Source organism: Diabrotica virgifera, chromosome 8 (genome assembly GCF_917563875.1).
Source record: "Diabrotica virgifera virgifera chromosome 8, PGI_DIABVI_V3a".
In the NCBI taxonomy this organism is placed as follows: domain Eukaryota; kingdom Metazoa; phylum Arthropoda; class Insecta; order Coleoptera; family Chrysomelidae; genus Diabrotica; species Diabrotica virgifera.
In genome coordinates, this window is record NC_065450.1 from 56,287,075 (window position 1) to 56,303,890 (window position 16,816).

At 35.0% G+C, this 16,816-nt stretch overlaps 1 protein-coding gene and 1 long non-coding RNA gene across 3 annotated transcripts in view; one reads left to right on the forward strand and one right to left on the reverse strand.

Annotated features, from left to right (window-relative positions):
* Positions 1-8,378, forward strand: part of LOC126889910 (39S ribosomal protein L28, mitochondrial) — a 37,817-nt gene extending 29,439 nt beyond the window's left edge. For both annotated transcript variants that reach the window (XM_050658628.1, XM_050658629.1), the window contains exon 6: positions 8,249-8,378. In XM_050658628.1, the coding sequence (XP_050514585.1) occupies positions 8,249-8,315 (67 nt within the window). In that variant the 3' untranslated portion in view covers positions 8,316-8,378. The remainder of the gene's footprint in view (positions 1-8,248) is intronic.
* Positions 76-16,004, reverse strand: LOC126889911 (uncharacterized). Its single transcript, XR_007700219.1, has 2 exons — positions 15,607-16,004; positions 76-188 (listed from the first exon to the last, which is right to left on the reverse strand). It is a non-coding gene; the product is annotated as an uncharacterized LOC126889911 (long non-coding RNA).
* Between the last annotated feature and the right edge of the window lie 812 nt (positions 16,005-16,816).

A 16,816-nucleotide genomic window follows, 5' to 3' on the forward strand; every position in this document is an offset into this window, starting at 1 on the left:
CGTAAGAATTCTAGATATCTTATAGAACTTGTGAGGGGTAGTTCCTTCAGGACAACAGACTCAGTAAAACACAGGTTAAACAAAATAAATGTATTGAGGATTTTTATATACAGTTTACACTTAAAATAATAAAATAAAACAGCATTCTATCTTCGCCCCGTTCCGGAGCAAGCTCCCTAGACGGACGTCTGCAAAAGAAAAATAAAATTGCATTTATTACTACATATCATCAAAAACATAATAACAATATTATACTAATACAACACACAACACAGTATATTTTTACAGTAGCAACCACGCTACACGGAATCAATCTATCTACATAATTATACACATACACACAGACTCGTAGTCCATCACACTTCAAACCAGTGTAATCACAATCAAACATCGACACACAGCTACCCATCCGCCAGCTCCGGGTCGGAGATGGCAGCTACCGCTCACTGCGGTTACAGTTCCGGCTGTTGCTTTCTGCACAGAGATGGCCTCTAAATACACATTTGAGGCCACCAGAAGGGGAGGTTAGGTATGTAAGTTCAGTCTAGAACACGCTGGTTTTTCCCCTTCGAATTAAGTGTATACTAATATAAATGTACTATACGAAGTAAGTGGACTGTATTATTCTAATTAAGATCAAGTAAAATGAAACAAAAAAAAATAGCTTAAAATACATTATTTAATGTTGAAACGACAAATTATTCACAAAACACAATATTTTTGACAATCAAGACAAATAGACACAATTATAAAAGCTGAGAAAAACGCTTTTACGAAATTACATACAATATTGTCCTTGACCTAAAATAACCCAATCAGCTGTTAAAAATATCGTAAATGAATCAAAACAATAATTAATAACACTCTAACCATCTGAGACGATAAAATCTCCGAAGTGAATATGATACAATACCTCGTAAATGGCACGTGTAGGCTATTGATTATGTACTATAGAAAGGAACTACAAAGTTAACGGGGTTTTATTATTTCATATGGTCAATGAATCTCTATATATGAAAAAACCGCGGAGTGCTACCATTTAAAGGGGTGCGTTTTTGAGAAATAAGTGAATTAGTCCCTGGGCACAGGTTACATTAGGGTGAGTTCTATGCACTTTTGGTACAAACACGTCTACATAAAAATTATTCCTGGTTAAATTTCCTATCTAAATATAACTTTTTAAAGTCAAAGATGCTTTTTTTTACAAAAATATATTCAAAAGAAAAAGCACAAAGAAACCCAAAAGAAGGAAATTTGGTTTTTTGTCCCATAACTTTTGTCCGCGGGGATATAGGTATAGATATTGCTTCACAGAAAAAAATCTTACATATTTTCTCTTTAAAATTATGTTTAGTAGAGGTCATTAGGATTTACAGTTTTCGAAATATAATTTTTCAAAGTTCGCCACTCACAGAAATTTTGGGCAATTTTCCTTGTTATTTCGCAAATATTGTTCTATAACTTTTTTCTACGTAATTTTAGGCATATGCAACGGTACATGTAAGAGGAATAGAAATCAATTACCTTTAAAATTTTCTACTGTATAATGTTGTACGACTTCTTTTAAAGAGGTTATCTTTTTCAAGGTTTTATACTTTTAACAGTTTTTTATAATATAATATAAAAATAAAATAATATTATTATGTAATATATTATATTATATAATATTATATTATATATAGTATATATAATAAAATATTATATTATATATTATATAATACCTAATATAAAAAAAAATTATTTTTTACATTTTTTACGATTTTTTTTGAAATTTCTCATTATAACTTTTTTTCTTGTACATGAATATACTATATATTGCTCAATAAAGAGGGCTTACTTTCTGTTCTTTAAAATGGTGTATCATCTATATTTAAATTTAAAAAATTGTAAAATACTTTTAAAGAGTTTTTTATTTTTTACGATTATTTTTTAAATTTCCCATTATAACTTTTTTTTCTACATTTAGGTATATATTATACAATAAAAAAGAAATCTTATGTTATTATACAATAAAAAGAAAGCTGTTTACTATAAAATGGTGTATTATAAAAAATTCTAGGGTTATTTTTGAATAAGATAATAAGCTTTTTCAAAATGTAATAAGTACTTGCAACTATTTTTGATTTTAGGATTATTTTTTAAATTCCTTATTATAACTTTTTTATGTGATTGTGTGTTATGATTTAATCTTATTTTTTATAGGTAATATGTACTTTGGATCCACTTCTCTCGGCCGGGCAAACTTCAAAATATGGATTAATTCCAATATTTACTGGCAAAGCTCCTGCACCTCAAGCTTTGTTGAAAAAATAGCATGTAAATGTACCAAAGGATGTACAAAAAACTGCGGTTGTAGGAAGATAGGAATTAGTTGTTCAATATTCTGCAAAGGGTGCATGTGCATGTGCATGGGTACGAATTGTGGGAACTCTAAGATAACTGAGGTGTCAGCGGAAGATATTGAAGCTAATGCTAACGAAGAGATGACCTTTAATTTTGAAAATTTTTTAAATTTAAATATAGATGATACACCATTTTAAAGAACAGAAAGTAAGCCTTCTTTATTGAGCAATATATAGTATATTCATGTACAAGAAAAAAAGTTATAATGAGAAATTTCAAAAAAATCGTAAAAAATGTAAAAAATAATATTTTTTTATATTAGGTATTATATAATATATAATATAATATTTTATTATATAAACTATATATAATATATTATTATTATATAATAATATTATTTTATTTTTATATTATATTATAAAAAATTGTTAAAAGTGTAAAACCTTGAAAAACCATAATCTCTTTAAAAAAGGTCGTACAACGTTATACAGTAGAACATTTTAAAGGTAATTGATTTCCATTCCTATTACCTGTACCATTGCATATACCTAAAGTTACGTAGAAAAAAGTTACAGAACAATATTTGCGAAATAACAAGGAAAATTGCCCAAAATTGCTGTGAGGGGCGAACTTTGAAAAATCATATTTCGAAAACTGTAAATCCTAATTCCATCCATCCAATGGCACTACAGCCCAAATCGAGCCTTGGCCTCCTTCAATAAGCTTCTCCAATCATTTCGATTTACCGCTGTTCTTTTCCATGAACGCGTTCCCAGAAAGTTCCTGGCATCCTCATCGACTTCGTCTTCCCATCTCTTTTTAGGTCTTCCAACAGGTCTTCTTCCCTGCATTCTTGCATTCAGCAGTTTTCTGGGGATTCTACTCTCATGCATGCGGACCACGTGCCCTGCCCACCGTAATCTCTGCAGTTTAGTGTGTTGTGCTAGAGTTGGTTCGCTATATTGCTCGTATATTTCTCTATTATACCTAATTCGCCAGTTGTTATTTTCACTTATTGGGCCCAGTATCCTACGTAATACTTTTCTTTCAAACACATCTAATGCATTGGCAGATTTTTGTGTCACCACCCATGTTTCGCAGCCATAACTTACTATGGGCCTGATTATTGTTTTATATACCCGGAGTTTTGTTTTCCGGTGTACGTCTCGCGATTTGAATATGTGGCCCATCGCAAAATAGGCTTTATTTGCCAGCACAAGCCTTCTATTTATTTCCGGTTCTTCTTCATTGCTTGCAACCAGATCCATTCCTAGGTACGTGAATCTATTCACATGTTCTATATCGTCAATAAAGTGTTGTTGCGCCGGTCTGTTTGATCTGGTTTGTATGAGTAGTTTTGTTTTATTTGTGTTTATTGCTAGCCCTACTGCTTCTGCACTCTGTTTCAACTCAACGTAGGTTTCTTCCGCTGCATTCATTGTTCTGCTCATTATGTTTATATCATCCGCGTATGCTGCTAATTGGGTAGATTTGTTTGTAAGTATGTTATTTCCGCTTACCGTCAACCGTCTAATTACATATTCAAGAACAAGATTAAAAAGCGTTGGAGCCAGTCCGTCGCCTTGTTTCAGTCCTTGCGTTATCGTAAACGCATCAGTGATCTGTCCTTGAATACATACTTGTGCTTCTGTTTCTATCATTGTCATTTGCACTAGTCGTATTAATTTTGATGGTATGCCAAATTCTTCCAATATATTAGGTAGAATTGTTCTATCTATTGAATCATAGGCTTGTTTAAAATCTACAAAGAGATTGTAAACGTCCATGTCATATTCCCATGCTTTGGCTAGTATTTGTTTAACTGTAAATAGTTGGTCAATGGTAGATCTATTTTGCCTAAACCCTGCTTGATATTCCCCGATGATTTTTTCTGTGAGAGGTTGAAGTCTTCGATTAAGGATGTTTGTGAATATTTTGTATCCCGAACAAAGTAAAGAGATGCCTCTATAATTCTGACACAACAGTTTGTCTCCTTTTTTATGAATAGGGCAGATTATACTTTTCTTCCATTGTTGGGGGATTTTTTCTTCTATCCATATCTCTCGTATTAGCTGATACATCTGTTGTGTCAAATTCCTTCCTCCTTGCTTGAGTAGTTCTGCCGGTATTTTATCTATTCCCGGTGCTTTATGGCTTTTTTTTATGTGGATTGCCGTTTGGACCTCCTCTAGCGTTGGGGGTCTAGTTAATTCATTTTCTTCTCCATCTTCCCCCAGCTCTTGTTGCTGTACCTCCTGCCGTGCCTGCTGCTGCCTCTGTTGTTGTAATGGTGGTTGTGCCCCTTTGTTTAATACTTCCTTAAAATATGTCATCCAGGTTATCTTAATTTCGTCCATATCGCTAATGATTTCACCCTTCTTATTTTTGCAGAGGCTAGTCTTCGGTTTGTATCCCTGTCTTAAATGTTTAATAAGTTGGTATGCACTACGTGTTTCGTTTTCCTTAAACTCCCTCTCTATGTTTAGTATCCGTTGGTTTTCGTACTTTCTCTTTTTCTGCCTGCACAGTTTATCTGCTCTTCGTCTTTTGTTCTCAAATTCTGTTTTTCTCTCTCTAGTACGTCTGAGTATGTAATTCTTATGTGCTTCATTGATTTTCTATTGTGGAGTCTGCTCTGTTTTCTTCTAGTAATTTTTCATCAACTGTTCTCTCAAATCTTTCTTGTACCTCAGGGACTTTTAGGTTATCTAAGTTTAGTTTTTCTTGTTTTGGATATTGTTCCTTTACCTGTCGACTGATTTTGCATCTAAACCGTGTCTGCACTAGTAGATGGTCTGAGTCACAGCTTGCGCCACGTCTGCTTTTTACATCTAATATACTCGTCGCCATTCTTTTTTCAGTCAGTATATGGTCTATTTGATTTATTGTGTTTCCGTCAGGTGATATCCAAGTGCCCTTATGTATGTCCCGATGTGGGAAGCATGTCGAACTGATAATCATATTCTTTCCAGCTGCGAAATCTATTAGAAACTGACCATTCTCATTTGTGTCTCTATGCAAACTATGTTTCCCTATTATCCCTATGTACTCTTCTTCTTTTCCGATCTTGGCGTTTGTGTCGCCTATCACCATTTTAATGTCGTTTCTTGGTATTGAGTCATAGATTCGTTCTAGATCTTGATAAAAGGCTACCTTAGTGTCTTCTTCCTGTTAATTTGTGGGACAGTGTACATTTATAAGGGTTATGTTAAAGAAATGCGTTTTTATCCTAAGCTTGCAGATTCTTTCATTGATGGCTTGAAAATCTGTTATCAGGTGCTTCATTTTATTATCTACGATAAAGGCTACTCCAAATTCTTTATTTCCTTCATCTTTACCGCTATACAGTATAGTGTGTGTTTTAGTGTCTCGGATACCTTTTCCCAACCATTTAGTTTCTTGTACTGCAGTGATTCCTATTTTATATCTTTTCAGTTCGTGTAGAAGGACCCTCTGTGCTCCTGGTCTATTTAGCGTTCTGACATTCCATGTTCCCAGCATAAATTCCATATTCCGTTGTAAATCCTAATTACCTCTTCTAAACAACATTTTAAAGAAAAAATATGTAGGTTTTTTTTCTATAAAGCAATGTCTATACCTATATCCTCGTGGACAAAAGTTATGGGACAAAAAACAAAATTTCTTTCTTTTGGGTTTCTTTGTGCTTTTTCTTTTGAATATATTTTTGTAAAAAAAAGTACCATTGACTTTAAAAAGTGATATTTAGATAGGAAATTTAACCAGGAATAATTTTTATGTAGATATGTTTGTACCAAAAGTGCATAGAACTCACCCTAATGTAACCTGTTCCCAGGGACTAATTCACCCATTTCTCAAAAACGCACCCATTTAAATGGTAGCACTCCGCGGTTTTTTCATATATAGATGTCCATTGACCATATAAAATAATAAAACCCCGTTAACGTTGTAGTTCCTTTTAGCTATCTTATTTTGAATATAATCAATAGCCTAGTGTTTTAAAAGAAATAATTATTGGTCATAAAAATATTAGGGAAAAACCAATATTGAACTTCGGTAGGTCAATGATACCAGAGAATAATGAAAGGAAAATATTAACAAGCGTTTATTATGAGAAAGGCACCCTATTAAAATCAATAAAATCGTAAAATCAATATATGCATTTATAATATGTCAATGTCTATACGAGTAAAGACCCAATGTCTTTGCAAATTCGCGCACTTCGCGACGTTAAAAGTTATTTGGAGAAAAAGGATATCTGATGATACCATAGCAACGTAAAATGTACTTTAAAACTTATTTTGGTACCTTAAAAACTCGTCTCAGGGACGTACAATGCAGCAGGATTGCTATAGTCTACAGCAAGGGCATCACCTCCTAGCAGAGAAGCTCAGGAACGATGATGTCTGGATCCCGTTATGGGACGCAGGGTAGCCCCTTTCTACCAAAAGAAGAACACCTTCTTCGCTCAACGAACTGTGCACAACTGATCAATGGTTCCCGCTGACTTTAAATAAACACATTTTTAGGGGGGTCTCCTCTTCGATATTGGATTGGTACTCAATTAAAGAAAATTAGTTTTAGGGTTTATTACCGCTTTTTCATTATTTTTGTTCCGTGGACGCAGTTACCATAATTTGAATGATGCCATATCGACACGTTCCCAATAGTAATAAACCAAGTTGTAATTAAAAGTTCGTATATTTATAGTTCATAAAAGTTCATATATTAGACGCGACACTTTTTTACGATGTCTAAGAGCTAGCAATGTTTTCGAGAAAGTATTTTAACTATACGGGGAGAACCACAAGTTAAAAGAAAATTGCGGAACTACAACACCGGCAAAGCATCTTTTCAATCCAAAGTACCATTGCCACGGCAGAGTTACAACGCACTCCATTGCATAACTGCCGTTTGAATTCCTTTCCAGTTCAGTACACCGAGTGGAACTGACTTCACGATTCTCCTTTCTCTTCTTAAGTACACTATCCGTAACCATCACTCCTTGGTTCCGTCGGAGAGGTGGTACGTAGTGGGGTTGCGCTGGTATCAAAGCACGTACGCTTGTTTTCTGACGAACTGTTGATTGCCGAGCGGAAGGACATCGTTGCAAACTGGAATAATTCTAAAAATATGGCTCATACTCACCTTTGTCACCATTATAAAGACGTCCGTTTCTACCAATTGTGATTATTACTGACTCTGACTTATAAACTTAGTGAACTCTGTAATAAGGCTCTTCCTGTAAATTATACATACCAGAATTTACAACAAATGTGAAAGTGAAACATCACATACACAGGTTAGAAAACTAACGAGTATAGGACGAAACGAAGAAAGTAATAAAGAAAGGATTATTAAGAGGAAAACAGATAATAGGAGCCCTGAATCCGGTACTGTGCCAAAAAAATATAAGAACAGAAAATAAAAAAGGAATTTACTACACAATATTAAAACAAGTACGTATTAACCTATGGAGCTGAAGTCTGACAATTAACCAAAAAGTACAACGATAAATTACTAGCCACTGAGATGGATTTTTGGAGTAAGAAGATCTAGACTAGAACACGTAAGAAACGACAACATTAGACAACAAATGGGAATAGAAAGAACAATCATAGATGACATCGAAAGACAACAGCCAGTATGGTGCGGACACGTAAGACAAATAGAGGAAGGAAGAATTCCAAAAAATGTGTTAAATGGACCCTCACAAGAAAACGAAAAGGAGGAAGATTAGCCACCACATGCATAAAGGGCATCTTCAAGGCGATGTCGGAAAGAAGTTTAAGAGAAGACTGCCACAATAGAAAGGAGTGGCGATTGGGAATCGAGAGACGTAGAACGCTATAAAACCGGTTTAATATATAGTATATTCTGCCAGATTTATAATATCATACATAATGTTTTGCGCTGTTTGTTTTAGGGAAAGCGGATCAGCAACATCATGGCTCCAGAAAATGAATCCGTTTGGAAAGAAACACGAAACATGAAAATCATCAATTGGGTTTAGTTATGTATAGTCAAATTTAATAAAATACATTAAATATACAGAATTTTGAGTTATTTCAAACATTTTAAAAATGCATTCCCTTAGTACAGTGGCTTGGTTGAAAGGCAGATCCAGGTAGATTCAGATGAAATTAATTATGTAAATATCTTGGTCAGTGGCGTAACAAATTCCGTCGGGCCCCCCGCAGAATTGGAAATGGGGCCCCTTTAAAAAATACTAAATGCAACATGTGTAACAAATACCTATATGTGTTACAGCCCAGTAAATGAACGTAAAATATGGCGATACCGTGTAATTTTCAGTGTCACCACCGAAGTGGTCAACTCAAGACTTTTCGAGTTATTTATGAATAAAAATTTAGTTTTTTCGAGTTTAACAAAAAAAAACACGTTTGTAGGCGATTTTTCGCAAATAGTTCAAAGAGTAATTATTTGATCGAACAGAATATGGTTAGCAAAAATGTATCTAGCTTATAAAAAAAAATGAAACAAAAATGAAGTCTATCGACCCAGTAAAAGAAAAGTTGTAGCTCATGAGAAGTTTTATTCGTCAAATTCCAAATCGAATATTTCAACGTGAAATAACCAAAAAATGAAATACTTTTCGGGGTAACTCATTAGAACTTTTTTAAAGTGTTTAAAAGAAGCTTTATTTTTTACAAAAGTTTCTTGCATCAAAACTAAGCCAGTTACGCTCAAAATACAGTTAACCCCATTTTTTGGTAAAAAAATTATGAAAATCTCCCCCTATTTAGCAACCCAAATGAAACTAATCATTATCGCCTTACAAACTTGCCTTAACTTTTTTATATGACCTGTAAGTTTCACCGGTTCAAAGTGCTTATTTTTAAAAGGGTTCTAGTTAAAAGGGTTGAACGAGTCACTAATCACGAGTAATACAAATTTTAAACAGCCATATATTAACCAATTTTTGTCTTACAGAAAAACAAAATAAAGCCAAAATATTTATAAAAGCAAGACCTACATTTCTTTACTCTTTGTGCTTTTTCGTATCACTAATACTTACTTTTTAAGTTATTTTGAAAAAAAAATGCATTTTTCCAAAATAAAAAAAAACTTTTTTTACTAAAACCAAATTTTTAAAAAAATAAGAACTTTGAACCGGCCAAACTTACAGATCATATAAACAATACAAAATTTTTAAAGTAAATGGTAAAGCGCTAACGATAAATTTTATTTAGGATGCGAAATATGGGCAGATTTTCACGATTTTTTTTACCAAAAAAGGGGCCAACTTATTTGAGCGTAACTCGTATAGTTTTGGTGCTAGAAACTCTTATAAAAAATGGAAATAAAGCTTTTTTTTTAATCATTTAAAAAAAGTTTTAATGAGTTTTTCCCGAAAAGTGCTTTCTTTTTTGGTTATTCCAGGTTGAAATATTCGATTTGGAATTTGACGAGTAAGAATAATTTTTCACGAGCTTCACTGTACTTTTACTGTGTCGATAGACTTCATGAAAAAGTTCACCATTTTTTTTGTATCTTATAAGCTACATTTTGGCTACAAATATTTTTTCGATATCTAATATTTAATTCGATAAATACTTATTTTTGAGTTATTTGCGAAAACCCGTCTGAAAACGTTGTTTTTTTTTTCTTAAAAAATAAACATTTTCATTCGCAACTGACTTAAAAAGTATTAACATAGATAAAGAAAGTCTATAGAACAAAAGTTGCTTATAATTAGTCAATTTATGTATTTCCGGACTTATTTTAAACGTATGTTTTTGGAGGGGTGTCATCCCCCGAAGTAAAAGCAACCAACGGAATAGATCCAACTTTGAAGTGGAGTGTAACTAGAACCTAAATCCAAATTGTCAAGCAAATACGTCCGTCGCGTCGTGACGTTGATAGTTTCACTCAAAAACTGTCATTTACTGAGCTGCTGGTGTATACATGAATTCAGGGCCGCCGCTAAGGTGTTGGCCGCCCTTGTGCAACGTAATATTTGCCGACTTCTTCCAATTTCAACACTTTAGAAAAATGTACCTTACTAGTATTTAAAGAAGTGTGCAGAAGTAATGTGTTGAGTAAATGTCTTGTTACTTTGAAAAGTCGACTTCATTGTCTATCCAAAGAGACGCTAATTGTATGTGAACGTCTGCTGTCCTTCCGGTGAGTACCGATTCCACAAGGATAGAAACTATTTTCACCTATTATTTTTAATAAATGAAATGTCTGTCTGTCTGTCTGTCTGTTCTCTTCTCCTTCTTTTTCTCTTCCTGTTCTCTTTCTTTATTCATCTCTCTTGGTTTGCTGCTTCTCTCTTCCTTCCCTCTTTTCCCTCTTATCTTCTCTGTATTTTCCATTGCTTTTGGTTGCACTGGCTCTAGATACGATTTATTCCTTTTCTTCCACTTTCCACTTCTCGCCTCCAGCTTTTCTCCCCTCGAGTGTCGTCCGTTTCTTTTTCCCTCCCTCTTTTGTTTTCTCTTCCGCCCCCGCTGCTTTCTCTTCCGTCTTTATTGTTTCTCTTTTTTTGTCCCATTTTTCTTCGCACAAGTTGGGTCGTGCTGATCGGTTCAGTGGGGCAGTGCGCCCTTGACCCTTCAAGACAATTTTCCGCTCGGGTTCGCCGTCTCCCTTAGGCATCGCTTGTAACCCACTATGTTACCCCTGGGCCATCACCCCTTCTGCATGATGGTGTTCTATGCATCCCTATGCATATCCGTTTGTTTTTAGTGGTTTCCTCCACTGGTTTCAGAGGTTTTCTCCTCGGGTATAGGTTTGGGTATCGGGACGTGTACCTATGATGGGTAGGGGTGGGTGTCGTATGATAGTTGGGAGTATTAACTATCACACAGGGACAGGTTAGGAGCTTGGCTAGAGGAGAGCGGACAGCTTCTCCAATTTGTTGCCTTTTACGATGAACAGGAGAAGCTGTGGAAGTATTCTACTTGAGCGGCCTGTCTCCACACGGAGACGAGAAAAATATCTAAAAGTACGAAAGCCGCCAGCCGCTTTGAATGAAAAAGTATTCCCGGAGCTGCTTTATGACTATACATACTTGCAAAAGGGCAGTACATACAATAAATAATATTTTCTGATATTTTTGTTTAGATTAGGATGAAAAAAGGAACTATAAATGATAAATGAAACACATTTAAATATTATCAGGTAATAATAATAATAGTTTACAGAATTATCTGAATCATTACTATTTAATTATTTGAATTTATTTTCGTTTTAAAAAAAGTAATCATCAGTGGTCTGCTTTTGGCCTCCCCTATTGTTGGCCGCCCGTGTGCGATGCACACTTAGCACACATGGTAGCGGCGGCCCTGCGTGAATTGTTTATGATGACTTACATTTTTCATCTTTATTGGTATAGAATAACATAGAACAAAAATTACTAAATGATTACATTAGTACATAGTATTATTCTATGTACTATTCTATGACAAATTTAGTTCCCAGCGAACACCTAACCATCCAAAATCAAGTGGTAGAATTGACAGAAAAGTACATATATCTCGGTCATGAAATCAGAATAGGCAAGGACAATCAGACTTGCGAACTTCAACGACGAATAACACTTGCTTGGACGGCGTATGGTTCACTATAAGAGACATCTTTAAGAGCAACATCCCGACAGCTATGAAGCGGAAGACATTTGACCAATGCGTTCTTCCTATTATGACATACGGAGCAGAAACTCTCACGCTCACAAAAACAACAGCACTAAAAATTCGAGTGGCACAAAGGCGCATAGAAAGATCGATTCTCGGCGTGACAAAAAAAGACAAAATGAGGAACCAAGACTTAAGGAAAAGAACAGGTATCACTGATGTCGTTGAACGTATAGCCAAGCTGAAATGGAATTAGGCAGGTCACATAGCGCGACTGAAAGACTCAAGATGGACCAGAAAACTAATTGACTGGCGCCCAAGAGAAGACAAACGCAGCAGAGGACGACCACCAACACGCTGGATGGACGACATTAACCGAATATCCAAGAAATGGCAACAAGAAGCACAGAACCGTGAAGAGTGGCGAAGAATGGGAGAGACCTATGTCCAGCAGTGGACAGAAGAGGTTGCATGATGATGAATGATGATTATTCTATGAGATGAACAATTTTCTTCGTGCACTATGTACTATCAACGATTATATCTACAATGTTATTAATTCGGATGGACAACTTAATTTTCAATACTGCACTGCTTAAAAAACGTATGTATGCAAATAATATAATAACACATTTTCACATATAGGTATTAGAGGACAAGATGGGGCCCCCGTAAGCTTCATACTGTGTGGGCCTCTGTTACGCCTCTGGATAATTGTATCGAAATACTAAACGTAGGTAAAGATTAAAGAGAAAACCCATTTCTAGATTTAGAAATATTGTTCTAAAATTCGGCAAATTGCAATTCCCAAATCTTTCAATAGTAACGTATAAAAGCGTTATAGTTTATTGTCGTCACCATAAAATTTCGTGAGACCGGAAAGCAGTAAGTTTCTAGATATGAGATGATTCACTTGCCGAATACGCCTATTTAGAAATTTACGTTTTTAAATTTAAACACACAAAGTAAAATCATATACTTATAACAGATTTTTACATAATCTCAGACGACAAGATGGGCCCCCCGCAAGATTCACGCTGCGGGGGCCTCTGTTACGCCCCTGATCTCGGTTAAAACTAAACTTTGTTTCAAGTTAAGAACGGAATATTGCGCTTATGGAGATCAGTATTGCCAAACCTCTCGGGCACGGGTGGCTGGTCGACTGCCGATATACGATTCATTCTAATTAGCACGGCGTGGCATCGACGCGTTTCTATCGTCCATAAGAAATACATTGGCCTATCTAAGAAACGTTCCGTTGGAACGTTTGGAATTGGATTAAACTTTTAACCAAACTTCTCAAATGTTGGAAGAAGCGTTTCGAGAAGAGGAGAAGCATGTTTTAGCCGACGGAGTCAGGAATCATAAATCATAACAAACGTTGCTAGATCGGCAACCACCTTCAAAATTATGGAGTGTATCTTGTGACTGAAAAAGTGCAATTAACAAACTAAAATATCAGTGTATAAGGGATGTATAAAGCACTTTCGGCTACATTCTACATTTTATGAAAACCCCGTTAAAAGTAATGTGCAACTTCTAATAAACATAACCCACCTCCCATATAGCACACAACGTCCGATGGACGTCCATATAACGTACATTTAAAGTCCAAACGTCCATGGACCAAAACTGGACGTACTATGTACATCCATTACGCGACGTCCATTGGACGTTTGATTTCAACGTACATTGGACATCCATTTGTGGTCCATGGAGATTTTACACAAAACGCGACTATTATTATGAGTAATTATATATAGCTTCTTGTTTTAATCAAAGCAATATTATTAGTAAAATACAAGAGGCTTCTATTTTTTCATCATCGAATTAAAATACTGAACCACTAAAATTATTTTAATTAAACCTATAATATTAGATGATGATAAAACGATGGTAAACTTTTTCAGAATAACGGAGCTACATCGCGCATTTGTAATTATAGAACTTACAATAATTAGACACTACCAATTTAAATCTTAAATGTGCATTTTGTAACTGTTAAATTTCGCGCCAAACTAAATGAGAATCTTCTTGACAACGTTGTCGCTCTTCACGCTATCGGTCGTAAAAGGTGTATTAGGCAGGTACTTTTAGGAGATTATCGCTGTTAATTGTTGTGGAATACTGAAGGAGGATTTATTTATGATAATTCACAGAATGGCAAACCCGCTTGCAATATACAACCGTACTGACTCTAAGTTCTAAGAAATAATAATGTTTGGAAAGAACAGAACAGAAATAAACCTCTTGAATGTGCATGCTTGATGGGGCTCCATTATCTGAATTTTGTCTTTATTAAGTTATTACATACAATATAATAATCCTGTGATATCTTTGTGTTTGCTGTTTATCGTGCAAGTGCAGTCGTGCATTAATGACGTTCCTATAATAAAGTTATAATAAAGAGAAATAAAAAAGGTATTTTGTGTAATATTTTAAAGTATACCTAAGTTTAGTATTATAGGAACTATTTCCTATACCTAAAGGCTTTTTGCTATGTATGTATTCAAAAAATTATGGACATTAGATTGCTTTCTGAAAAGTGCCCTACAAAAATGACTATAAGACGTACATTGAATGTACATACGATGTACACTGAAAGCTTCAACAACGTACACTGTACGTTTGTAGCGGACGTTCTATGGACGTCCAATTTTGTGAACTCTGAACGTTCGTTGGACGTCCATCGGATGTCCATTGTACCTTAGCGGGACGTCCATTGGACGTTCCAATGTACACAGATGTACGTCCATTGGATGTCCATAAAACGTACTTGTGCTATCTGGGCTAGTGTCATTCAATCAGAAATCAGTATACACACTCTCACTGAAACTATCATCATCAAGGTATTAGCAGATCACCTATCCTTAGAAATAAGGTATATATTGTTGTTATAGAGGTAGCACCTTATATCGGAACAACCACATGCAGCGTCATAGACGGGAGATGGTTCTTGATATCTTGTCCTCATATAGTACACTCAACTCTCACTTATATGGCTCTATGTGCCTCACCCCGGGCAATTGCATTGGTCTGTAGACTAAACTAAGTGAGGGTCTAAATATGGCAAAAAATTCACAAAGTGATGCCGGTATAAGCAATCCTCCACCTATTAACCAACGGCTTCCGCGGATTAGTTGGTAAGACGTAAGGTGGAACCTCTTTCGTCCTAGGGTCCTTTCGTCTATAAGGTGGATAAAAAGAAAACATAGTCGACAGCATATGGCTGCAAAAGGTAATGATTTTGAAGAAGAAAAATACGGCCCATAGTTAACGGAGACCATCAAGGACCGTTAGGGAACTAGAAGACGTGGCCGCCCAAGTCGTCATTAAACGAAATTTCTGTGAAAAAGGCTCAAAGAAGCCAGCAATAATCTTATACACTACCAACTTAAAAATCTGTAGATACACTGAATGTACAAAGTACAAAACAGGAAAAACTGCAATATCATACAAGAAATGCAGCGAATTCAAGTTGATATTTTTGGATGTAGTGAAGTAAGGGGGCCACACAACGAAAAGTCTAAATTATCAGACTTTTCTTCTCTGGATCAATAAGCGATCAACTTCAGAGGAAAATTACAAGAGCCCGTTTTTGTTCAGATTAATAGTTCAAAAAACGTAAAAACAATTCTTAGATTAGAATCTTAGAAAAATATTGTTTAAATAAATTACTTACCTACACCTTTCGCATGGGCGACCCCTTAAACTTTGTTTCTAGGGGTATCCAGTGACGGCCGGTGAGGTAGTGCCATGGAGCCATGGTACTACCTTATTTTTATGCAGAAACATATTTTTTTTATCTTTAAACCGCTTTAATGCCCGTCCATTTTTTGTGCGTATTTCTTTTCTCTTTATAAATTATATAAAATCTGGCAACTGTGCAGTGCAGTACAACCCTCGCCACTCACAGCGGATGGTGCCAAACTTGTGCCAAAAGCTTTAGATGGCTCAGCTGAAAAGAGAAGATTTTACGGGCATTCTATGTAAGTGACAGAGATAGAGCTATATTGCACTTTTAATACACGTTTAAATGAGACTATTCGTGCCTGGCTCGACAAGGAAGATCTAATATTTTTTACTATAGTATTTTTACTACAAAAGCGATATTACGTAGGTCAAAATTTTTCACGTAAGAGAACTGTCAAAACATTAGAATGTGACTTTTCATTATTGCAATGTTTATAATAATTATGGCAATAATGAAAAGTCACATTCTAATGTTTTGACAGTTCCCTTACGTCAAAAATTCTGACCTACGTAATATCGCTTTTGTAGTAAAAATACTATATGCTCATCATAGTGAATAGTGGATCGTAGATCCAAAAAGGTTCTCGTACAGGGTAGTACATTATATTTTCGAGTTTTTTACGCGCTCGCTCGCTCGTTTTTGTATTTATAATTATTACATTTTTAATGATTAAACTTTTTATTATAAACTATTATATTTTTAAGTAATTTAAAAATTTTTAATTTTTAATAAAACCCGAGTTCAATTCAGCTTATCGTGATAGTCTAATAATTAAACACAATGAACAAGAAGTGGATAAAGAATCGATATGTTTTGAATCAAATTAAAAATTATATCTATATGGTTTTGTGGAGCTTTCGAGTTAGTTTTTAAGAAATCACGACGAAAAGGAAAATTCAGAAAATAGAGGCACCTTTATGGAACTGTTCAATGTTAGCGGAATTAGACAACGACTTAGGTTCATATTCAAAGTTCCAAATCTTTAAAAGCATGTAGGGTACCTTAAAACAACACAAAATGAACTCCTTCTGTGCATCTTAGATGTTTATCACGAGGAAATAAGGAAAGAAATTGAAAATGATCTTTGTGTTGCAGTGATTGCCGATGAAACGACAGACGTCGCGTCGCTTGGTGAATT